This window comes from Phodopus roborovskii, unplaced genomic scaffold, assembly GCF_943737965.1.
Source record: "Phodopus roborovskii unplaced genomic scaffold, PHOROB, whole genome shotgun sequence".
Taxonomy (NCBI): domain Eukaryota; kingdom Metazoa; phylum Chordata; class Mammalia; order Rodentia; family Cricetidae; genus Phodopus; species Phodopus roborovskii.
The window spans coordinates 8,449,662-8,475,461 of NW_026126638.1; the positions used below are offsets into that span (position 1 = coordinate 8,449,662).

At 44.8% G+C, this 25,800-nt stretch overlaps 2 protein-coding genes across 7 annotated transcripts in view; one reads left to right on the forward strand and one right to left on the reverse strand.

Moving 5' to 3' along the window:
- Positions 1-9,324, forward strand: part of Atf7ip (activating transcription factor 7 interacting protein) — a 76,662-nt gene extending 67,338 nt beyond the window's left edge. For 4 of the 6 annotated variants that reach the window (XM_051173147.1, XM_051173148.1, XM_051173143.1 and 1 more), the window contains exons 13-15: positions 253-435; positions 2,602-2,720; positions 4,559-9,324. In XM_051173147.1, coding sequence (XP_051029104.1) covers positions 253-435; positions 2,602-2,720; positions 4,559-4,978 — 722 coding nt within the window. In that variant the 3' untranslated portion in view covers positions 4,979-9,324. The remainder of the gene's footprint in view (positions 1-252; positions 436-2,601; positions 2,721-4,558) is intronic. The other 2 variants (XM_051173145.1, XM_051173146.1) reach the window with 1 other exon arrangement.
- Positions 9,325-9,879: 555 nt separating this feature from the next.
- Positions 9,880-25,800, reverse strand: part of Plbd1 (phospholipase B domain containing 1) — a 38,586-nt gene continuing 22,665 nt past the window's right edge. The window contains exons 7-11 of the mRNA XM_051173150.1: positions 15,859-16,059; positions 15,621-15,761; positions 13,042-13,227; positions 11,741-11,847; positions 9,880-10,147 (exon numbers count right to left, since the gene is read on the reverse strand). Coding sequence (XP_051029107.1) covers positions 9,965-10,147; positions 11,741-11,847; positions 13,042-13,227; positions 15,621-15,761; positions 15,859-16,059 — 818 coding nt within the window. The 3' untranslated portion in view covers positions 9,880-9,964. The remainder of the gene's footprint in view (positions 10,148-11,740; positions 11,848-13,041; positions 13,228-15,620; positions 15,762-15,858; positions 16,060-25,800) is intronic.

Genomic DNA, 25,800 nt, shown 5'->3' on the forward strand with positions numbered 1-25,800 from the left:
CCTGTTAATGCCCCTGTGTCCCTTGCCATGTAGTTAGCTCAGCTAGACACACAGACATGGCTGAAGTGGGTAAAGTGCATGTGACCCAAGGGACTGGAGGAAGGGCTTGGGTGTATGATGTGCAGGTGGCTCTCACAGCCTCCGCCCCCCCCCCCCACGGTTAGATTTCGTGTGATGGTACTTATTATTTTATGCTGTCTTCTTTACATAGAACTAACTCCATTTCTTGTATCTCTTGTTGCTTTCCGTTAGCTCCAACCACCGTGAATGTAACCCATCGTCCAGTAACTCAGGTGACCACAAGACTCCCTATACCAAGAGCTCCTGCAAACCACCAGGTGGTTTACACAACTGTCCCAGCACCACCAGCTCAGGCTCCGCTACGAGGGACTGTGATGCAGGCTCCTGCTGTCCGCCAAGTCAACCCTCAAAACAGTAAGAGAGGGGCTCTTCCTTCTGTAAGGCTTTGTGTGCTGCCCTGTCCTGACATTCGGTTATCATATTAAGGGACATGTTGAGCACCACACTTCATGGCATAGTTAGTAACTATGCATTGGAGATTGTTGATTTTGGAGATTTTAAGTGATGTGATTTCATAGAAAAAAATTGTAAGAATATGAGTAGTTCAACTTCAGCATTCCACAATGTGTACATTCCTCAGTTGACCAAAAGCATATAGGTTTATCCATTAAAATGGATTCTGAAAATAGTTTACCATTTTTTTTCTTCCTAGTTATTTGTTTATTTAGAGACATGGTCTCTGCCTGGCCTTGAGCTCCTCCCTGAGAAACCCACCTGCCTCTACCTCCCAAGTGCTCAGATTACAGGTGTGCGCCACTACACCAGCCCTTCCTATGACTAAGAGAGAAATTGTACGTGTACACTGTAGGGTGTGTAGTCTTTAAGTTGTCTTCAATTTAACGTTGTTGATGGGCTATATCATAGCACACCTTTTGTATTTAATTTAACGTTGTTGATGGGCTATATCATAGCACACCTTTTGTGTTTGTTAATGTTTTGAGACAGGATTTCACTACATATCCCTGGCTGGGTGAAAGCTTGCTGTGCTAACCACGCTAGCCTCAACCTCACAGAGCTCTGCCCACTCCTGCCTCCTTCCTGCATGCTGAGGTTGGAAGGCATGTACTTAAGCTCTACACTTAATAATTGCCAAATTGGAGTTGGAATGGTAAGTTGTGGCTTAACCCAGAAAATGGACGTCATGGCAAAGGTGGTCTATGCCGGCAGTCGTAAAGGCATGGAAAACAGCTAAAGAAATTAAAAGAAGGAAAAGTTTAAAGGAAATTTAGAGTCTATTTGTACTATAATTACAACCATTCTCTATTAAATGAAGACACTATGTATTAGTAGCATAGGGCATACATCTTAGTAATAGAATAGAGCATATGAAATCAAGTTAAGGCTTAGAAGCTGGGCATTAAGTAGGTGCACCCACCTGGAAAGTGGAGGCAGGTGGATCAGGAGCTCAGAGTCATCCTGGGCTACATGAAAACCTGTGTCAAAAAGCCCAAATGAATAAACACATAAAAATGCATAAAAAAGTAATGAAGGTGAAGGAAAAGGAAAGTAATGAAAGTGAACCACAGGTAACCTGTGTCACATTAGGAAGCAGAACTTAATCATTCTTCTGTCTTTCTGTATTACCTCACTGTCCTATGTCCAGTCCTCTCTCCCCTTTCTTTGATCAGTTCTGTTCTTTATTTATTGCCACCAGTGTAGGTGTCACTTATATGTTATATATGTTTGTCTTACATATATATATGTATGTATGTATGTATTATAAAATTTCAAAGCTGATATATATTTGTGTATATTTCTTATTTATAAAATATGCACAACTTAGCTGTTTTTAAAAACTAATAATTCCATTAAGTGTTTGTTTGCTTCTAGGAAAAAAAATTAAACTAAATGGAGCCTTGGGATCATAGTCTTCTGGTTTGGATGGATTTTCTCTAGGCAGTTGTTTGATTGGGACATGAATGAGTTCTGGAACAGCCTGGGCACCTGACAAGACTGGCTTAGATCAAGCACTGAGTGTCTGGGGGGAAGTCATGAGTGGGGTAGTAGATGGCTGTAAATTCTCTACTTATATTGACCTTGGGTAATGTCATAGTACTTTTCCTTGGGGGTGATTAGCTGTATATAAAGAGAAAGTGGAGAGCCCTACTAACACAGGACTGGTGACTTTTTAAAAGAAGATTGTATTAGTTTGTTCGTGCGTGTGCGTCTGTCTGTCTGTCTGTCTGTCAGTCTTCACAGGCCAGAAAAGGGTGTCGGATCACCTGGAGCTGGAGTTACAGGAGATTGAGAGCTATCTGATGTGGGTTCAGGGACCCAAAGTCAGGTCCTTGGAAAGAGCAGTTAGTGCTCTTCCTGCTGACTTTGATGACAGCTTCTGTCTGTTGATCTCTGGCTCTGGTCTGGCTGTTGCCCACACTTGGTGTGCACAGCCATCGTAGGGCTTTTATTTCTGGTCGCCCTGTTCTCCTAAAGGCTCGTCTTTGTGCCGGTCTGGTACCGTCATGTTGCTTCATGCAGTCTGCAGTCCCACCTTATGTTATACTTCATTTTCTTTTGCAGGTGTTACAGTTCGAGTGCCTCAGACAACCACGTACGTTGTAAACAACGGACTGACCCTGGGATCCGCAGGGCCTCAGCTCACGGTGCATCACCGGCCGCCACAAGTGCATACTGTAAATGTCAGTGCTTAGCTTTTGTGCCGTTCTAGTCACCTTTTCCTCTTCTGCTATTGTTGCTTTTGTTTGATTTTTTTTTTTTTTTTAGATAGAGTCTCTCTGTGTAGCACTTGCTGCATGTGTTTATTTCCTTTGAGGCAGGCCTCCACGGAGCTCATACTGGCCTCAGACTCATGGTCCTCTTGCCTTAGTCTCCAGCAGTTGGTGTTCCAGAGGTGCAGCCACACTTGCTTATTTTAAGTAAATACCTAGTGATGTATTTCTTCCAAAAACTTCAACAGAAACCCCAGCCGTACTGACAAAACAAAGCAGAACTTGACTGGTTTTAACTAGTTGGGGGACTTGAGTAGATTTAACAAGCGCAAGCAGTTAAAGAACTAGCAGGGACCCAGCAGACCACAGAAGCTCTTGGCAAACCCATTAAACTCGAGGGCTTTCCTAAGCCTGTGGCTTCAGCCAGCCTCTTAGCTCTTGGTAGCTGTGTGGTTTTAATGAACTGAGATGGTTAAGTCACTCAGGAAGAGATAATTAGAGGAAGTATAGCCATGGCTGCTGTTCCGTCAGGCCTAATCCCAGTTTTGGGGCTTCTCTCCACTTGATTTTTGTCTGTTAACTGGTGATTTGTATATCTCCCCACGAATGATATGTATAATCTCTTTATTACTAGGAACAGTGCCTTTCAGCAAACATCTGCTGAATGATCAGCGTATGATTCAAGTTCTTTCCTGCCTCTGTCCTCCCTGTGTGGCCTCTTACAGTAGGCTTTAGGGGTTTTGCACACCCTCTTTCAGGGTAATTAGCAGATTTTTAATCCCAGCTCAGTGGTGATCCCTGAGGGGAATCACATTTATCCTGTGACTTGTCATTTCTTTTATGCAGCTCTTAGAATAATTTGTCTTACACTTTTAGAAGTTTGACTATAATAAAGCATTGGAACGTAGTAGCTTATGATTGGACCTTCATACAGTTCACTATTTTATTCAAACTGAACTAACCGCTGTGCTTTGCTTTTGTTCTGTTTGGATGCATGCGATCAGTCTAGAGCCTCATCCATCAGTGTTTGCACTGAGCTATACCCTACCTGGAAATACACATTTAGGCAGACACTGTGTTGCTTGAAGTTTGGTAAGGGATGACATTTGTACTCCAGTACGGAGCCAACGAGCAGAGAGTCATGTGTTGTGCCTGGGCTCGCTGCATCTGTTTGCTGGCTCTTTTTTGGATATACCGTATGCCAAAGAAAATGTTAACGCTCACTCTTGTCTGCTAACCTGCTTCCTCTGCTCATCCCTCCCCGGCTAACAGTTTGGGGCATACGGCCCCTTCTGCATCTCTAAGCCCTCCTGTCTTTCATTGTATCGCCTTTCTCATCCAGACTGGCCAAGAGCATAATTCATGTTCAGGGTTATTTATGCGTGTGCTGCAGTCTCTGTATAAAAGACAGTGTTAGTTTAATGTAAGTGTGGTCTTAATGTGCCAACATATATGTTACATAGAATTTTTAAATGGTTTCCTAAAATGAGAATCTGTAGTAGAGAGGGTTAAATTGTAAATTAGTTAGACATAGATGATTCCCACTCGTGTCAACATCTCTCCAATGATATTCCATTAGGAAGGGATTTTTGGTTTCCAAGAAGAAAGTAGTATGTTCATTCTAGGAAATATAATTGAGTAAGTTTAGTGCCATTGTTTGGGTCATGAGTACAATTGCCAAAACTGGTTGTGGTATTGGTGTTTTTCAGAGTTCTTAATGCAAAATGATAACTCTCAATGATCACTAAGGTATCTTCGGAAATGATTCTGTAATGGCTAAAAATCAACACGCTCTTTTCTTTTGTTAGGAGCCCCCACGCCCTATGCATCCAGCACCTTTACCGGAAGCCCCACAGCCACAGCGGCTGCCCCCGGAAGCTGCCAACACTTCTCTGCCTCAGAAACCACACTTGAAGTTAGCGCGAGTGCAGAGTCAGAACGGCATTGTGCTGTCCTGGAGTGTCCTGGAAGTGGATCGAAGCTGCGCCAGTGTGGACAGTTACCATCTCTATGCTTACCACGAGGAGCCCAGTGCCACGGTGCCCTCTCAGTGGAAGAAGATTGGCGAGGTCAAAGCCCTCCCCTTACCAATGGCTTGCACGCTCACTCAGTTTGTGTCTGGCAGCAAGTACTACTTCGCGGTGCGCGCCAAGGACATTTATGGCCGTTTTGGGCCTTTCTGTGACCCTCAGTCCACGGACGTGATCTCTTCCTCCCAGAACAGTTAGACCTTGGAGCCTTTAGCTTCCTCTTTTCAAAGTTCCACATTTTGGGCTTGTTTTTAATCTTGTGCATGAAATTCAATGTAAAATCCACCTTGTACAAGATCTCTTGGACAGATGAGTGTACACACTACGTTTGTTTATAACTGAAGTATAATAAATTCAGCCCGTAAAGCAAGTCTTCCCCTGAACAAGTCAAGCTTCAGGGTTTTGAAATGTAAATTGATCCTTGCTTTAGTTTTGAGGCTGGGGAATACGTATGGGTTTTGTGTGTCTTCTTTCTTTTTCTGTTGGGTTTCTAGTTGTGTGTTGTCACAGTGCAGTCTCCCATCCTTACGCAGGCTTACCTCTCTTCCAGTAGCAAGTGCGTGGAGGAAAGAGCCTGAGGTGCATGCTGCTGCAGCTCCGCCTTCAGGGGGATCTAGAAGATCAGAGAATCTAAACAAAACCCAAAGAATAAAAAAGAAAAACATTTAGCTTGGAGTAGATGAACTTGAACAGATGGCATGTTCTCTCCATCTTTTCTGTGATTTCTTCTGAGTTGCTGATGAGGTGAAAAATGTCCCTGCGCCCTGAGTCCGTCATCTGACTTCTTTCTGCATTTGTGCTGTGCCTTCCAAGCTGCAGAGATACACAGAACGTTTGCCCATTGTTGGTTACTCCTCTTTAACTTTCATTTATCCCTCATTGCCACCAAGAATACCAAACCCTTTATGCATTTTTAAAACCAAGGTGTGTAAGGGTGTGTCTTCTCCTCATCTTCTGTAACATCACTATATTCAACCCCCCAAAAATTTTAAGGACATACTTCTATTTTTCCCCATTATTTAACTCTTTATAAAATAAGCCATATTGTTTAAGAAAAATTCTCATTAAACTTGCTTTAATATCCATGTTGGATTGTTAGAGAACCTGAAGGAAGTTCTGGCTCATCCCATCACTTGTGGGAGAATGTCCTTTCTAAGGCAGTAAATGGCTCTGTTCATAAAAGTGCGGGGCGCTCAGAGTCTCCTCCTGTGAGGCCTTCCTGCTTTAGTCTTCATTTGGTTTTGCTGGTGCCAAGTGGCACCTGACTTCATCAACCTTGGATAGAATTGAGAAGCATATCCTTTTGGGTCATTTCACATAGCTCTTAGATCTGCAGAGTTAATGGCGCAGGCTCACCCTTGCGCCTTCACAGACTGGTAGCTGCTGGACAGTCAGCCGGGTGCTTTAGAGCCGAACAGGAGGGTGAGGTTAAGCTTAGGGATGAGGGAGGCATTGTGCAGTTCTTGAAGTCACTTTCAAGCTGTTGTAACAGTTTAAACCCTATTTCTGCCTTCTCAAAATACATGAGCTGTTCATTTTTCCTGGCGTTAAAAGCAGGGAGCCTCATCCCCTTTGTGTATTCCCTTAGCTTTTATAGCAGGTATCATTGAGTTGTGAAGAAATTGTCTTTGGTGAGGTCTCACTAGCCTTGTTCTGTCGTCTTTAGTGTAAATTTTGGTTGATGAAGGAAGCCTGCAGTTGCCAAAATGTAAATGCTCCTAACCTTCCACTCTGAGAAAAAGGAGACCACGGGAGAGTCTGTTTTCCACAAGTTAAATTTGGTGAGCAGTCGTATAGCAAGTACTCCTTAGATCCATGATCATGCTAAAGTGTTGCCCATGTTATAGTAATGAGAATTTGGAATGGAAGGAATTGTCTTCTAGCTGTGTGTGAGTGCCTCTCTCTACTGGCGTGTTTGTATCTTCACTTTTTGTGGGAGACACAGGCTTGGTACTCTGTTCAACATCATTCCTATCTATCTAGTAGAAAAACACATTCAAAATCTTTTTTTTTTTTGGTGCTCTGCCCAGTAGCCAGCAAGTTTTCCGGATGGATACTTTCATTTATATTTCATTTATATTCACTAATCATTTTATATTTTCTAGTTTTTTTTTTAAAGTTTTCATAGTGTTATATAATCAGGGGAAGAAAGCCCAGCGGTACTACTATATTTCATTCTTTTGGTTTCTACTGGGGGTATTTTTGTCAAAGAAAAAAAAAAAAAAAACCTCAAATAATGGCTGTAGATGTAGATTTACTGCAGAGAGTAATTACTGGGAACTGTTTATTCCAGATTGGAAAGAAGGTGTTAAGAGAGAGACTAGTTGTTGAAGGGAAATGCATTTGTGGATACAGTCTACTCAGATAACCTGCCATGAGGCTTTGAGCAGCAGCCATGTTGGTTTTCCTGGGATACCCTAGGCTTTTTTCATGGGGCAAATGTAAGTGCTGATGGGCACTTTGTGAGGGTGTCTCTGGGGGAGAGCACAGGGTTGGAGAAGTAGCTGCAGGCTCCAGCCATCAGAATATTTGATAGCAGTTCACATTCCATGACTCTCTTTGACTCCCTGGTATCTCTCAAAGTATTACAACTATGCTCAGTTGTCCCATTTTGGGAATTGAAGTTTGCTACATTTTTAGCCTGCCAGCACTGGTAAGTATTGTATCGTCTTACCAGGAACCCTGGAAACTTGAGAACTTTCAGCACGAAGTGTCAGATGTTTATAGGATGAGGAATGGTGACAGCAATGTTTGTCACCCTCTACTTTGCACTTTGTCAGAGTGCTTCTCACCATTTTAAGTGTGAGTATGCCTCTTTGATTCATGTTCTTGCTAATGGCATACAAAGACAGCATCTGCTGTGACAGTTACCCCTCTGTGTCTCTGGGCTCGGTGTTTAAACTCTGCAGAATGCTTAGTGCTGTGTGATGCGGTTTCACTTTATGAAAGAAGCAAGAGCTTCCTTGGAAATACTTGTTGGGATACCATTTACCTCACAGAGAGGTGTCCTCCCCAAATCTCCACCCATGTGCCATGCCAGATGAGGGATTCCTTTAAAAACACAAATCTTGGCAATTTCAGGTGCATCTCCGTGGAGCTTTCTTTACACACTGGACGGTGTTCTTGTTGCTTGCTCCATTGCTTTGAATGTCCTCTAAATTTTCACTTAGTGTCACTGCTGCCTGGCAGGCATTTCATTTCCTGTGGCTTTCACAGTAGGGCATGTGATTTAAAACGCTGTGTTTGGCATCCGCTCACTTTCAGCTGCTGAGATCTCACCCGTAGGTACCACAAAGAAAGCCCTCCAGACGTTCTTCCTGACTCCACCTAGGCCAGTTCAGCATTTCAGCATCCGCAGTACCATGTTTTTCTTCCTGCTTCCCTGTGATTGGGTTACCTGTTTGATTCTCATGGAAATACACATGTCCTTGGGCATAGATAATAACTGTAGTCATGTGTGATTCTGCCTTCCTTCATTATTTTTTGTGCTAATGGCTTTAAAGAAATATCCGAGGGGCATACACACAAAGATTAGAGCAGTGTAACAAATAAATGAATGAATAAATAAACAAATGACCCAAGCTGAAGATCAGAAAAGCAAAGCAGCTGACCTCTAGCTCTCACCTCTAGCTCAGGCTGAAAGGGCTGATCCATGCCACAAGCTCTTCACCAAGTCTCAGACTGCTGCCTCTCCTCAGTGTGGCTGGAGAACAGATGCCTGTCTGAGACCTCGCTTCTGTCTTATGTACTTCCCTAATGTTAGGATGAAAGGTGTGAGCTATAATTCTCTTTTAGACTGATTCAGTCTTGTGTAGATCTGGGTGGCCTTGAACTCACAGAGATCCATCTGTCTTTCAATCCTGAGTCCTAGGAGTAAAGGTGAGTACCACCACCTCCCAGCTTCTGGCTGCTGGAATTAAAGGTGTGTGCCTGGCTTCTATGGCCTGTGGCTGACTTTGCTTTCTGAATCCTCAGGCAAGCTTTAATAAATCATAAATAATATGTCACTACTGAGCAGTAACATGAAGGGCCTGTCAGTGTAGGAGACTCAATACTTAAAACTCATCCCCTTGAGGCAGCTGAAAAGGAGGAGCTGAAGACACTGCTCTCATCTTCAAAGGATCTTATCATGTTTGAGCTTTTGTTTTTGTGTTTTATATGTAGAGACAGCTGAGTACCTATCATTTAAATATTTAAATGACTTTTTTTTCTTTTGTAAATAAGGGAACTAAGCAATCACTTTCTGGGGTTATCAACCATTTCAAACATAAATGTAAAAATAAACCCCCTTGTAGAAAAACTTGCATCCTGATTTTTGTTGATTGCAGTTGGAAGTGTAAATAATAATAAGATGATGTAAGACCTTCCTAAGGTCTAATATTAACCGGGCTGTAGCAAGTTGCCCTATTTTTTATTAGGTTTTGAGAGTTTTTTTCCTTTCCTAAATGTACAGTAGAGTGCCGTCTGTGTAAGTGTTAACTGTAGTGGGGATTTGTCCAGCAAGCCTGAAATTTATACTTTGAAATAAATGACTGGGTTTTTAACATTCTGGGTACTCTGATTCATTCTGAGAGCTCTCAGCCTGTGTGTGTGTCTCTTAAAAACCCCCCACTCTGCTCAGAATCACCCTTGCTCACCCTTCAGTGTGCCTTAATTAACCTATTTGGCAATTCCCTGGAATTCAACCCCCTTGCTGTGCCCTAGCTTTGAAAGAGCTGTGCAGAGCAGCTGCCTGGTTCAGTAGGCTGTTTTCAGCTAACTACAGGTCTTGCCTGATGCCCATTGGTGGCTTCAAAGGATCACAAACTGCTCCCCTACTGTTAGCATCTGCTAGCAGGAGAAGGAGAAAGATCGTGGGAAGTGCAGGTATCTAATAGGTCTGGAAATGGCCCTCATCTTCCTTCTGGCTCGGTGGGCTAAAATTTAGTTATACCATGGGCTGTGATTGGCATCTGCCGCCACTAAAGGAGGCTAATGGATTCTGATAGGGTTTGTGCCATCCTTTTGTGTATTGGTTTGGTTTCATATAATGTTCATTCTGCAGCTCTCCACCCTGCAGGAAATGTTTGCTGTTAGAAACAAAACTGTGGAAAGTGAACGGGAATTTAATATCTTTTATTAAGAGTACAGATGGGAAATACAGCTAAAACAGCCTTCGGAGTCTTGCAGCTTCCTTTTCCTCCTTCACTTTCTGTCTTGTGTCAAAATTGGTTTCATGGTAACAAAACCAAAGTCATAGATTTCTGGCATCCCCTTGTGGAGAGTTTTGTTGAACCGATTCCAATTAAAAGCTGGGAGGCCATCTTGTACCGTGGGACCACTAATGGCATAGGCTGTATACTGAGATGCAAGGAAGACGTCTGCCACCTGGAAAAAGGGAGGAGGACATTTTAAAAGGCCATCTGAAATTTGACTATGTAGCCAGCCTTCATCCCCCTTCTTAAGGGCACACTGCGAGCCTCCCTTAAAAGACCAGTTTCCTGGAAGCTGCGCCCTTTTCATGACACAGGCAGGCTTCTGTATGCATTTGTCATGTCCAAGTGGGAACTAAGAGAGCAGCGCAGACGGGAGATGGGCAGTGTGACAGCTAGTTCAGAACTGGAGCGCCACAAGTCACTTTAAAATCACTTTAGTGTTTCCATGACTTGGCTTTCCTCCTCAGAAAGTGAACTCATGACTGTTCTTCCTACATCAAAGTAAGAATTCCTGGGAGTCAGAAAATCCTCAGTGGAGGCTGGTGATTAGAGCAGCAACAGGGTTCTAAAGGATGAACCACACACTCCAAAGGGCTGTCCCAAACAACTGACTCAGGGATAGAAGCAGGTCTAGCCTAAGAGGGGAAAGGCCATCGAGTATCTGAAGTAGCTGAAAGAATGTTTTAAGCTCATTCTGGCAACATCAGATGGCAGATGGCGGCTTGGCTTGAGTTCTTCAACACACAGCAGCAGAGGTGAGTTGTCTGAGACAAATGAAACACTTCCCACACACTTTGCACTGGGGCTTCCTGGTGTCACTTCCCTCTATTAGGTGGGTTATACAGCATGGAGCATCCTTAGAGGGGAAGTATTCCCTCCACCAAGCTCACACAGCTGGCTCATAGCTAGCTGGCTGGATGGGGGAGCTAGGATTCAAGCTTGGGGGAGATAGGATTTGGGCTCTAGAAAGCATCTCCTGCCAGAGGGATGGCTGGGAGAAGGTGAGTGAGTGTAAGCGTTGTGGGAATCCCTATAGTTTCTTTTACTAGCCAAAGAGGCAAAAGGTGCCATCTTCAAGCTACACTCGTAGGATGAGCTCATCACCTAGCTCATGTACAGGAAGATCAGGCATAGCCTGCTCTCAAGAAAAAGGCCACACAAAGTTTGTAGCCTTCACTGGTCTCTGGTGATTTGGGTCCTTTCATGGTGGCAGACCAACATGATGCTGCTGAACAAAACACCTAAAGTGCCTTGGCCAACTAGTCTAAAATGTGTTCCTTAGGTTCATGCTTAATATACAGCCACAACACTCTGATAAAATGTCACCACCACTATGATTATATACATTTTAAAATGAATTTTTGAAAGATTTATGTGTGTGAATATTTTGTCTTCGTGTGTGTATGTGCACCACATGCATGCAGTGCCAGTGGAAGCCAGAAGAGGGCACTGCATCCCCCAGAACTGGAGTTGAAGATGGTTCTTCACCAGCATGTCAGTTCTGAGAATCAAACTTCGGTCCCCTGAAAGAGTAATCAATACTCTAAACCACTGAGCCATCTCTCCATGAATGAATTTATAAATTACCAAGAGCTCTTCTAGATGGTGTGAGGATGTTGAAGATTTATTCTTCTCTGTATGAGGTAAATTTGTTATTTACAGGAGCAGTCTGCTTCCTGGATTTAATGTATGCCACAAAACTCTCTGCTTCTAACCTAATTCTCCTCATTAGAAGCAGATTGGAAAGCAAGAGTGTGTTAGTTACCTTGGTGTCATAGCAACCTCCAGGGCTTGGGGTGCGTTGATTCAGGTCCTCACGACAGCAGATGGTATTGCAGGGATCACCCATGCTGTAGGGCTCCTCCTTGTAATCTAGGATACACCGTGATGGGGGGAGAACACATGTTCTTCTAAGGCTATTGTGAGATACACTTATTCAAAGTAAGATTTTGGATCGTTTAAAGAATATACCCCACAGGCCTCCCCAGCTGTGGTAGTTTGAAAGAGAATGTCCCCCCAAAGGGAGGCGTGGACTTGTTGAAATAGGTGTGGCCCTCTTGGAGGAAGTGTGTTAAGAGTTGGGCTGGGCTTTAAGGCTTCTCTTGCTCAAGCTTCCCTCAGTGTGGCAGTCGGTTGACTTCCTGCTGCCTTGTGGTTAAGATGTAGGCAGCACCATATGTGCCTGCACACTGCTGTGCTCTCTACCATGACGATAATGGACTTTCACCAACAATTAAATATTTTCCTTTATATGAGTTGCCATGATCATGTTGTCTCTTCATGGCAATAGACCGGCCCCGCCTACTTTCCAATACAGAAATGGCTTACACTAGGGAGTGGCTAACTGCAGATCCTCTGTCCCAGCTCCAGCCTGCCTCAAAGACCGTCCCCAAAGAGAGTAAAAAGGAGAGATAGATGGGACGCATGTGCATCACTGTTTTCCTAGGAGAGTCTTCATCAAAAGAAAGCATTTATGAGAATGTTAGCTGCTTTTGTGCTTGGGAGTTGTGCTGGCAGAAGATCGATAGGAGCTAAGGAAAAGGCTCTACGGATCTCATTTTTTCTATATTCTATATGTAAGTCTTTTGGAGAGAGAATCAGATGAAAAAACAAACTGTAGAGCCAGGTGTGGTTATATATATCCACAATTCCAACATTTGGGAGGTGAAGCCAGGATCAAGAGTGTGTTTGTGTGTGTGTGTGTGTGTGTGTGTGTGTGTGTGTTTAAATGTGTGTGTGCCCATAAGCATGCCAGGGTGTGCACGTGGTAGACAGAAGACAAACTGTGGGGGTCGCTTCTCTCCTTCTACTGTATGGGTCTAGGGGATCAACTCAGGCCAATAGACTTGCCGGGCCACCCTGCCTGCCTTTCTGGGATTTTGTAAGGGAGGCAAACATTCTATTTGTTGAGCAATATGTGTACAGCATTAACAGTATCCTGAATCCTGAGTTCAGACAACTTCTAATAATCCCTTCTAGTGCAAGATGATAAACGTACGTAGATTCTTATTCCATGGGGAAGAAAGGGAGTTTTGAGGAATGACTCTTGAGAAATGTGCTACGTACTGTTGTATCGCATGATATATTTCATGGAAGCGATGTCAATTACTTTCCCTTGGTCACGCCTGAAGATTTTGGCTCGTGGAGCTAAATCATACGAGTAGTCCAATCCCAGCTTCTGAACCAGCATAGGGTAGCCACTCCAGTTGTAGACTTTTTCATGGAAGGGGATATTGTAGGAAGGCCAGTACCCTGGTTTGGCATAGGAGAGAAAGGTGAGGTTGAGCAGAGGGAGACAGGAAAAGGAGGGGGATAAAACAAGGAAGTTATTGAATGACAGCATATTTCAGAATTGCCACATGTGTAATTACAAAATGAAATAGCGTAAGAAATGAAGCTGTGAACACGAACCTGTCACCACAATAGTCCCTCTACTCCCAGAGCTGGTATGCCTCTAGGTTACTGTAAAGGAAGTAGAGCCTAAAGAAGTCTGATTTTCACCCCAAGTTGTTAGTGCAATGTAGAACCCAGAGATGTGTTAGAAGCTACAGTTCTTACCACAGTGCCAGCCTTGGTATTAAACTAATTGTTGATAATTAATTCTGTAAGAACAGCTCCCTTAAAAAAAAAAAACCAGTGATTCCCTGTCCTCCACATTCTCATAAAGCCTTGTAATTAACAAAAGCATTTTCTATGGGAGCTTATTTATTCCCAGATCACCCTGGTGATGTTTAAGCAGTACCAACTCCTCTTGGAAGCATCCCCTCTTGAGAGCATCTCCTATTTTCTTCCTGAGCCTTTTATCCATTTAGTGTAATGTTTAACATGATGCTTGCCTGGAACTTCCCTGTGAAGCTCAAACCACAGAACATGAAGAAATGAACCGGAAGTGTCTAGAACCATGGTCTCAACCTGTGGGTCCTGACTCTTCTGAGGGTCACATATCAGATATTTACCTTACAGTTCCTAACAGTAGCAGAATTACAGTTATGAAGTAGCAACAGAATATCGTTGGTGGTCATCGCAGTGTTAAAGGACTGCATTAGGGAGGTTGAGACCCACTGGTCCAAGGGGATCGGCAGCCCCTTTCCTCTGTAGTGTAAGCCACTGCTAAGTTACCCAAGCTATTGTCAATCACCCTAATTAAACTCAACAGGTCTGCCCCATGCCCAGAAAAGCTAAGCCGTGAAAGCAGAAGGGACTGGTTTGGACAAGGAAAGGGATTAATGAGGGTGGGGGGGGGGTCGGTTGGGGGGTTAGAGGTGAGGGGGAGGATGATGAAGCATGCACCTGTGTAGGAATGACATAACAATATATCGTTATACACAATCAGTATATACCAATGAAAAACTTTTTAAGAGTCAATGTAGGAAGTGGCAAGTGTTAAAATTTTGACTTGGGGACCTACCTGCTAGACAGGACAGTGACTCACAATAAATCTTGCCTCTTTTAAGTTATCACCATGTGATTTATCACAGAGACAAAACAATTATATTGTGATAAGCCATGTCTTTATGAGGGTATAAAGACAGAGATTTCTCAAGCCCATTTCTGCAGACTTGGGGAGAGTCTTTTTCCTACTAAATTAGTTTAGTTTGGATCATATTTTTTCTACCAGATAACAGTATCAAAGCAATAACATTTTGCTTTCGAGTTCTGGGATTTTTAAAATAATGAGTAAGTGACTGATGGGTCTTCACCAGGACTGCCCTGGTGTACAAAGAGAGCGAGGATTGGAGAGGGTGTGTCATTTACTTGAGAATTTTGGGAAGCCAAGATTCAGTCCCTGGGCTTCACCTGTCTGGGCTGTTCCCTGGGTGGCCAAAGCCACCATCTCTGACCCCTCACACTAATGGTACCCTCGCCAGTTGGGTCTCACTAGGCCCGGCTCGTCAGGACTTATTTCAGTTGTCACCATTCTGGACTCGCATCCTTTACAACACTCCAGGGTTTATGGAGAGGAGCAAATTGGCATGTGAGTCAGAGTAACACCCCGCAAAAATGTGCTGAGCGAGTTCAAAACTTGACCTCCAGAATTCTAGAAAGAAGGCAATGTTAGAGCTGTTAGAGGTCGGAGGTCATGTGCATGATGGGCGTCCCAGTCTCCCAGAAGAGAGTGAGGGTTCTTTCTTCTCATACGTTGTGTTGAACATGGTGATTCTTTCCCAGGGTAACCACCAATGGCAAACCCATCACCCATGCTCACACAGCACATCCCCCATCACACACGGCCACCTCACACAGCACGCTTCATCCCCCACACACGTCCCCCATCATACTCACTGTCATGGGTAGTTTTTACTTTCAGCTTCACACAACCTAGAATCAGCCTGTCCTGTGTGCGTGTCTGGAGGACAATTGTCCTGACTGATAGGGGAAGACAGCCCGGAAGTGGAGAGCAGAGGAAGCTAGCTGAGCGGGGAGCATGTGGACGGGTGTTTTTTCTCTGCTCTTGACTACAGACTGGAGATTAGCTGCTTCACGTTCCTGCCTTGCCCCTCCCACCATGATGGACTGTGGCACGGAGCTGTGGGTAAAATAAACCTTTCCGCCCTTAAGTTGCTTTCTCTCTGGGGAGCACAAGAGCAGAAACGAAGCCAGGACACACCGATAGGCAATGGCCGTGATGCATGGGAAGACGGTACCTTTTCTTAGAACATTGGTTTGTTCCGAATACTCCACATACGTGGGGATTTGCTCCACAATATACAGAGTGCCTTTGTCAAGGCTCCTTTTCAGATTCACCTTCTTCAAGTCCAGAACCATGTACTGGTTGTTGTAGGTACCTGAAATGTTGGGAGACGCAAGGGTGACATGGTTAATAATCTCAACTGATGAATTAGTACAGGCGCACACCTGAGGATACTGGACAGAACTACTTACCTGAGTTGTGCTTTGAGAAGATCTCTGCCCAATCCTGTCCACCCTCTGCCATCATGTTGGCCACACGGACTCTTTGCCAGGCCAGGAGAGTCTGGGGAACCACTAACTTCAGCAGGGTTTTATTATATACACTGTTGGTGGTCTGTAGTAGGACCAGGCCATTGCTAAGGATGTAAAAGTCATCCAAAGATTCCAAGAACCCTAGAGGAATGAAGAGCACACAGGTCATCATCACATGTACACATGGCCCACGCAGCCACGTCAGCATGGGGCTTCATGTACACTGTGTGTCTGGAAAAGTAGCTGCTATGGTTTTCTCTTCTGTGTAGCAGCCATTTCAGCTTTGGCACACCTGGTTTGTAGCTACTGGGCTGCTGTGTGCACAGGTGCTGTAGATCCCACACCCTCTTAGATTCTCCTTCAGAAAAGGTTAGCAATGTGAGAGGTGTGTGTGTGTGTGTGTGTGTGTGTGTGTGTGTGTGTTTGTGTGTGTGTACAGTGCATATGGATGCTAGGGGATAGGTGGTATGTGTTTAATAGGTTAGGTATGTACACAGCAGACAGAACTCGATCCCTATTTGGCAGGACTTCGAGAAATTTTTAATTAGGGAAAGTATCAGTAGGGTACATTGCTAGGCAGCTAAGAATTTAGACATCTTCCTTTTTCTTTTTCTAGTCTGTGCTTTACAAATTTTACTTGAGACTTTTAAACATGGATGAATCTAAACGTGGCCTTGAAAGGAGACTCTGACACCCTGGTTCACTGAGTCCTTTAAATGCCAGAGACAATGTGGGATTGTGTTGAGGTCTGTGCTGGGCGGGGTGAATGTGGACAGGCCGCTGGGACACAGCAGGAGCAATGGGAGGGCAGAGCATGTCAGCACGGGCAGAGGTCAAAAACAGAGTGTTAAGGGGGTGTCTGAGAGCCCAGAGTTAGGCTAGGCTCTGGCACATGGCTCCTAGGAAAGATGTCAGAGGGAGCGTGCTCACCCACTCTGCCACACGAGAGCAGAGCAAACAGTGCCAGCTATAGGAAAGCGATTTCAGTAGACAGCAACTCCCTGCTGCCCTCACCTTGATTTCCCAGTGTCTAGACCTACAGGCTACAAACTTCTACTTGGAAATCACCCTGTCTGAACTCTTCTGCGATGACAGAACAGACGGTACCAGCTCAGATGTCTACCGCTTTATAACAGGCCTATTATTATTGTTATTGTTATTTTTATTATTATTATTTTGCATTTCTGAGTATTATCTACACTTTTTGTTACCTAAACTGTTACTCACTTAATATTTTGTTTTTAATATTTACTTGTATTCAGTCTATCACCATCGTGTGAGTATGTAATGTGTAGACACATGTGTTATGGCACACAAATGGGGACCAAAGAACAACTTTGTGCAGTTGATTCTTGTCCTGGCTTTGTTTGGTTGGTTTGGTCAACTTGGCACAAACTTGGGCATATGGGGGAAGAAGGAATCTTATCTTGCCTATACGCAAGTCTGTGGGGCATCTTCTTGACTAAGGGTTGATATGAGAGGGCCCAGATAGCCATCTCTGGGCTGGTGGTTTTGGTGTGTACAAGAAAGCAAACTGAACAAGCCAGTGAGCAGCATCCCCAGTGGCCTCTGCCCCAGCTCCTGACTCCAGGTTCTTTCCTCGAGTTCCTGCCCTGACTCCCTTCAGTGATGTCTGTAGGCTGTGAGCTGAAATAAACCTTTCCCTCCCCAAGATGCTTTTGCTCTTGGCATTTATCATAGCCGTACAAAGCCTAGCCAACAGGTCTCTTTCCGTCTTTACATGGGCTCCAAAGACTGAGTTTAGACTGTTAGGGTTTCAAAGCAGGCACTTTTACCCACTGAGCCAGATTTCTGGCTCTTAGTATTATAGTTTTCGGGTGTTTTAAATTTAGCCAGGCGGTGGTGGTGCATGCCTTTAATACTAGCACTTGGAAGGTATAGGCAGGATGATCTCTGAGTTCAAGGGCAGCTTAATCTACAGAGTTCCAGGACAGCCAAGACTACACAGAGAACCCCATCTAGAAAACACACACACACACACACACACACACACACACACACACACGATACACACACATATATTTAATGTGTATGAATAGTCTGCTTGCATGTATGAGTATATACCATGTACTACACATGTGCAGTGCCTGAGGAAGCCAGGAGAGGGCATCAGAACCCCAGAACCAGGCGTTAGAGATAGTTGTGAGTGGCCATGTGGGGGCTGGGAACCAAATTCAGGCCTTCTGCACGAGCAGCAAGTACTCTTAGCCACTCAACTTTCCCTTGATTTGGTTTGTTAACTAAAAGATAAAAGTGTATATATCTACAGGGTATATTGGTATCTAACTAGAAGTACACATTGTGAATGGCTAACTCAAACTTCTAATGTATAGTATAGTTACTTAATGTTTTCTTTACACTAAGTTCCCTTCCGCACCAAAAATATATTAATCTTTTCATAGCCATTGATATCTAAAGAAGCAGGAGTTTCATTTTCTCCTAAAACATTCAAATAAATGTCTTTCTTCTTATATACAAAAAGAGCATTCATTGGAACACCTAAAACCACACCATCAAAACGACATGTATCATTGTGCAACTTCTAGGAGCCTCAAATGGACTGGGTAAGGTGGGGGTTCAATGTAGGGGTTGCATCAAACCAAAGTCCTGGAAGCAAGAGTAGGTGTGGAGGTCATGTCTCCAGCTTCAGAGGTGGAGAAAAGTGGGTCAGGTGTTCAAGGTCAAGGCCAATTTGGGCCAATGGAAACTCTCATCCACCTCAAAAAAAAAAAAAAAAAAAACGGGAACAAAATGGCTCCAGAGCAGAGACTGCATTTCAGTTGCGTTCACACCAAACCTGGCCTGAGAGTGTGTGACGTCATCCTGCTCTCGGGACCTACGCTTAATTTCCAGAGTTTCGGAGTAAGAGTGGTGAGTGGTAAGAGAACATCCAACTGACTTGACGAGCTTTCCCACAGGGTGGATCAGCTTATACAAGAAGGTTCGGAAGCAAGAGTGAGTTAGGTGCTCCAGTCGATACAGGCTCCGTGGCGCCCGTGAACGCAATTCCTGGGAAGACACAGGCTGGATGTAGGACAGAGGGTGGGCCAGTTTTCAGGGACTGCTCATTCATCACCTTTGCAGAACTCAAATTGTGTAGCCCTGCCGGGCCTTGGTGAGCAAGCCTGTGGGAGGAAGACTGATGTGGCTGAACCATGTTCGAACACGGTAGCTGTTGCTAATTCTTCCTTGTTGTAGCTGCCTCTCTGGACACAAGAGGGCAGGCGTTCTTGTGTGACTGAGCGCTTGAGGGATGTGCTCAGATTGCAGAGTAAGGGGACCAGGAGATAGAAAAATGCAGGCTGCCCAGAGTTCTGGAACAGCAAAACAAAATGACAAATCGGTTTGCAAAAACTACTTGGGGAGGTCGACTCTATATGGCCCGGCTTGAAGATATCAAGTAAGACTCAGAGAGGGTGCAAAGTCCCAACACATGGCCCTAAAGGGAAACATAGCCTGTGTCATTTATGTTCTCGCTACCATCCTTAGTAGTTAGGGGAAAGTGGAAACTTCCAGGGGTTCATACATGTCGACTCTCACATAATGTCTCATGGTTAACTTTCTTGCTGAGATTAAGAAATAAAAGGGAGATTCTTCAACAAATAAAGCATGCTTTAAGGGCCAGTGAGGAGATTTAGCAGGTAAAGGCACTTGCCACCAAATCTTGATGATCTGAGTTCAATACCTAGCTGGCACCCACACGGAGGCAGAGACCACACTCCCGAAAGCTGCCTTCTCTCTCCAGGTGTGTGCTACACACACACACACACACACACACACACACACACACACACAGAGAGAGAGAGGCAAGTGCATGCCGTGGCACTCATGCACACACGCTAGATAGATAAATGTAAAAATGTTAATGCTTACAGTACAATTTGTAAAGATAATCTAGTGGTTCCCAACTCAGTCCCAGAACTCTGGAGCCCCAGGCAGGAGGACTGAGAGGACAAGGCCCACAGAAAAGATGAACCATGGCCTGGAGAGCTGGCTCACTGCTGCTCTCCACAAGCATCAGAGTTTGGTTCCTAGCACGGCTACCTGTGACTCCAGCTCCCAGAGGACCAGACCCTGTCTTCTGGACTCCTGGAGCATCAGCCCTTCCACATTCACACACCCACACATGGACACATAAAGATAACAATAAAATTTAAAAACAGTAACCACTGCCCCTAGATGTCACAAAAGCCTATTACTCAGAACAACCCCAAGAGATTTCCCTAATGATCTCACTAAACACATTTTTTGCATGCATCAAGTGTTCCAGAGCCCAGAGGTGTCGTACCAGCCCCCTGTGAACCAAGGGCCTGAAGAACAGACATGCCCACCCCTCCCCCTGGATCTCACTTTCTGGGGGCTCTGTGGCACTGTGATCTAAAATCACTAACTGGAAAATTCCAGCTAGTTGTGGAAATGCCTGTAATCCTGGGAGGCTGAGGCAGGGACAGCACAGGTTTGAGGCCAGCAAGGTTAACGAGAGTTTCTAGGCTACAGGATGAGACCCTATCTCAAAAAAAAGAAAAAAAAAGGTATAAATACTTCACAACTTTCTTACAGTACTTTTCAATTTTGGTAAATGTTAATCTCTTACACTGATAATGTACAAATAGAACATATCGTAGTTATATTTGAGGTGTTTGATAGGAAAAGACACAGCAGCAGAGCTCGGGCCTGCCAGCTCCTGGCAGCCCCTGACGATTTGGGAGCAAATCCCTGGAGACTGGCAGACTGACCGCTGTGCAGTTCAGACTCCACACACACTCTGCAGCGTGCTCTCCTCTCTGCACTGGCATCGTGACTCGCATCGCGACTTTGCACCGTGACCATCATGTGGCATCAGCGATTTCTCTCTTAAAACTGAGCTGAATTCACAGTTAGTTCTAAGCAGAGAACTCAGGAGACCCCCACTCGGTCCTGCTTGGTCCCGTGGCCTGGAAAAAGAGCCCGAGTGTGTTCTGTAAGATGGGACAGACTGTAAAGAGGGTCTGGGTCACTTCAGCTGATCGGGAACATTCAACATCACGGGTCTGAAGAGCCCGCAGCCAAGCCTAAGGAATGAATGTCTCCTCTGAGATTAGAGTCCCACCTTGCCCACCTAGAAATGTAGTATCAGCCACAGACTGTGACAGTAATTCCGTTACACAGTACATCGACTTGAGCTAGCTTGCTTCGATTTGATTTTTGTTGTTAGGTTGTTTTTTCGCTTGGAGTGTGAGTGTGTTGTGGGTTCACATGCACATGTTGCTATGATATGGGTCAGAAGTCAACCTCAGAGTGTCATTCCTCAGATACCATATACCACCCACCTTGATTTATTTTTTATTTTTATTTTTTTTTAAGATGGGTCTTACTGTATAGCCCTAGCTAGCTTGGAGCTTCAAACTCAGAGATCCACTTGCTTCTGCCTCCGCAGTATAGGATTAAAGGTGTGCACTACCACACCCAGATTTAGAAACAGTTTTAAGCTACATTTGTTGGTTTAAAAGCATGTGTGCATGCACACTTGTGCACTGTGGCGCGCGTGTGAGGTTGGAGAAAAAGCTGTGGGCGCAGGTTCTCTCCTTACACCACGTGGGCTCCAGGGATTAAATTTGGGACACCCACCCTGGCAGCCAGCACCTTCACCTGCTAAGCTATTTTGCAGGCCCCACTTGATTTGTTAATAAAGCGCATCTCAATGGCCTGGAGCTTGCCAAGTAAACTAGGCCGGCCAGTAAACCCCAGGCATCCACCGTCCCTGCCTCTCCAGCTCTGGGATTCCACCAGCTCACCATGAAGCCCCACATTTTGGGCATAAGTTCTGGGAATTGAACCCAAGTTTGCATGCTTGTGTGGCAAGCACTGTACCCACTGAGCAATCTCTCCAGCCCATTGTTCATTTACTTTTGTCTTTTCTTTCTGTCCCACAGCATATAAACTCCAACAAGAGAGGGAATTTGGCCTATACTCTTCAATCTGGCATCTCAAAAGTTTTAACATACAGAAAGTGCTCAATAATTAATTGTAAAATTGACTGAAAATGAAGTGGATAGTGAATAATGCTTATGCTCCTACTGCACAGGAGGCTCCTCACTTTGGAAGGGCGGAAGCCACTCTTTGATACACCACACACACACACACACACACACACACACACCACACATCTCTCTCTCACACACACACACATTCTCACCATACACACACCCACACAACTCCCACACACACACACCGCCCTCACACACACACACACCACACACATACACACCATATACACACACAGTAGATAAACTACTTGAAGCTAGTAAACAGCAAGTAAGGAATCACCGCAGACACACTTGGAACACAGTTGTTTTCCAGCTGCACGCACCTGATGGGCACAGATATGTAGTCATGCAAGAGAAAACAATGATTGTGATGATTGTGCACACGCAATGAAAGGGCTGCATTAGAAACGGGCAGTGACTCACGGGAGCTGTTTCCACAGGGTGGGGCTGGGGAACCACTGAGTGGCCAGTTCATCAGGAAGAGGATGGAGAATATAGGGGGATCCTGGGAGGCCTGGAGGGAGGGTGCTCTCTGAGCTAGGCAGAGGAGGTTGACGAAGACAGGTGTGACCCACAGAAGATGTCCTGTCCTGGGATGGTGCCAAAAGAGGTAAAAGGGAATCTAAGAAAACTGGAATTAAGCACTACAAAATCTGCCTGTAATCCTTTGCAACCAGTGAGTGTCCTGCTTTGACTCTTCCTTCTTCCTTCCCATCTCTAGCTTCAAACCTTCTGGAACAGAGGGCAGGGATTTCGGCCTGTGTGAGCTCGTGAACTATTTGTATAGATTTTACTTTTACGACAGAGTCTCCCAGATCAAAGAGGTAACACGAAATTAGTGAAAGTAATTATGGTGCCTTAAAATGTTCACAGGACGCGTTTATTAACCAGACAACTTTATAACCTAGGGAAGTGACCACATTATGGACCTCGGAGACTGACTAATGCCTCCCAGGGCTCGGAGCCTCAGCTTTCATCTTCATGTGTGTCTATTGCAAAGTTTGTGTTTTGGGACCACACAGACTACTGGCGTCAAAGGATGGGCCTTGGTCCCGGCATGTTAGCATCACCCAGGAGCAATTCTAAACACCCCTGTCTGGGAATAAGAAAGGAATCTTTTCGGCCCAGCCCAGAAGGCTCAGTGGGTAGGAGTGCTACACAAGCCCAGGTTTGATCCCTGGGATCCCTCCCACCACGTTGTCCTCTGACACCACACAGTCACTGTGGCACTTAATGCATTCCCTCCAGTGACACTGTGTGTGGACTTCCAGCACATTCCCCCCAAAACTTTTAGGGGCAATTACATTTAAGAGGTTTGTATATGTGTGTTTCTGGGTGGAGACGGGATCCCCAGACACAATGTCTTGTAAGAGCACATGCATAATTGGTGACACACACTCAGAATGTTCTAGAAAGCCTCCATTACAGGTAATTAAGCTTGAAGCCTCAGTCTCATGGGAATCATCATTATTGGATTCAATTAAAGACACTTTGGATGGGTGCCAGCTTTTGTCCCCAAGCAAATGCTCCTCAAACCTGCAGGCTGGGTTTGTGGTTCCCTTTCTCATAACCTGTTCAATGTCCGTTCAATGCGAATTGAGCAATTTCAGGAAAGAGGCATGGGCATTTACAGGCAGATGTACTGTGTTTTAACCCAGGTCTCAGCCATGTTGCTGTGTGACTTTGACCTCTCCGTGTGACCTATTTAACTTCTCTCAACCTGTTTCTGTCTTTGAAGAATCAAATAAAATGTCAGTGTTTTTTGTTTTTTTGGTAGAAATTAAAAGATAAATCTGTATGAGACAAACGTTTATCGGCATAACAGTCATGGGCCCATAGTAGGGAATTTTAAAAAGGAAAAAAATTGTTTTCCTTTTTCACTCCAGATGAACACAAACAAGCTTTATAGCAATTAACTTTGAGTGTGGTCTCGTTCTCACAGTGCGTGACAGGTGCCATCCATACCATTTTTCCTTTCTCGTTCTCCTTACATGAAGCTCTAGCTATCCAGGAACTCTCTGCAGACCAGGCTGGCCTCCAACCAAAGAGATTGGCTGGCCTTGGCCTCCTGGGTGCTGGAATCAGAGGCGTGTGCCTATATGCTATTTCGCATCAGCATCACTATGAAGGTTCCAGAAAATGGCCAAATGTGGGAAGAAATGAATTTTTTCCCAACCCCAGGTAAGAATGAGGCCCCTTTCCCAGTCCATTATGTACAGCATTGTGAACCCTAACACTGAAGGGTGAGGAGTCCTAGCCCCCCAGTCAATATCCCTGATGGGTCTCTGGGAAGTAACAATGAGACACATCGTCTGAGGCAGGTGCTTTAATCCCTGCACTCTAGAGGTGAAGGCAGGTGCGTATCTGTGAGTGAGGCCAGCCTGGTCTACATAGCAAGTGTCAGGCCAGCCAGGGCTACATAATGAAACCCTGGCTCAAAAACCAAATTAAAACAAAATCACTATCTACATAGTGTTTTGTTTGCTTTTGGTTTTTTGAGACAGAGTCTCACTATGTAGCCCAGGTTGGCTTCAAACTCAGTCTTCTCTGCAGCCATCTCAATGCACGGTGCAGTGGCAGCCTTGAACTGTCCACAAATACTGTTTTTTGTTTGTTTGTTTGTTTGTTTGTTTTGTTTTGTTGTTTGCTTCAAAAGTTAGGTCTTAGTTTCTTGCCTTTTAGTGTAAGCTGGCCCTAGCGCCTCACTTCTAATAGATAGAATGTGGCAGAAGAGGTCGTGTGTGACTTCCAAGCTAGGTCACAATAGGCAGGCTAGCTCCTTCGCCTGCTGTCACTTGATTTAGGAGAAACCAAGCACCCTGTCACTCCCGAGGAGAGCCTACCCGGAGAGGAAGGAGTGCCAGCCACCCTACAAGCCCCGTGAGTGCCCTTGGGAATCCCCAGACTTCGGTTCAGCCACCAGTGTCCCCAGCCCCAGGCCCTCAGTCTTTTGCCTTCTAGCTGAAGCCCAGACATTTATTTCGTTCCTGGCTGTGCCTATCTGAGCTGCTTGTCCAGAAAAGCCCTGAGATACTAAGTGTCTAGTACTGTGTTAAGCTGTGTTAGTGCTAGTACTGTGTTAGGACTCTATTATGTAGCAGTGACTTACTAACACACACACACACACACACACACACACACACACACACACACACACACACACCGGATGAACAACAGTTGGGAATAGGAATAAAAAATTCATTTTGATTACAGTAGCACCAAAGCTCATTGAAGAATGAATTTAATTAAAATATATGCCCAAGTTTCATTATGGTTTAGAGTCCCTCAAGGATCTACTAAGATTGGGGTCTTTCTGTTGCTACTGGGGGACAGGAGCACTTTTGTGAGGCAGGGCCTGGCAAGAGAGCCTTGTCACAGTGGCCAAGCTGACAATGTCTCTCACGGTTCCCTTGGGAAGGACTAAGGGCTGTCCTCCCTCCTCCCTGCTACTGGCCCGAGATGCAGTGGCTTTACACATCATGTAATTTAGCCAGAGCCAAGCCTTTGCTGACACTGTGTGTAACCATGCCTTGACAGCTTTTTCATTATAGTGATAGAAAACTGATTAGTGCTCTGTGTAAAACTACAAAACATCACCCATATATGTCAATGAATGCATATGCTCAAGTCAAGGAGAAGGTCAGTTGCGATGAGCCCAGTGTTTACATCTACCTGGTTGATCTTGTTTTGTTTTTGTGACAAGGTCCCCTGTAGCCCCAGGCTGCCTTGAACTCCTAAGCCTGTTGCTTCCAACTCCCAAGTGCTGAGACGATAGGTAAACACCACTACACCCAGCTTCAGATGTCGTCTAGGTACTAACCCTTGAAGAAATGAT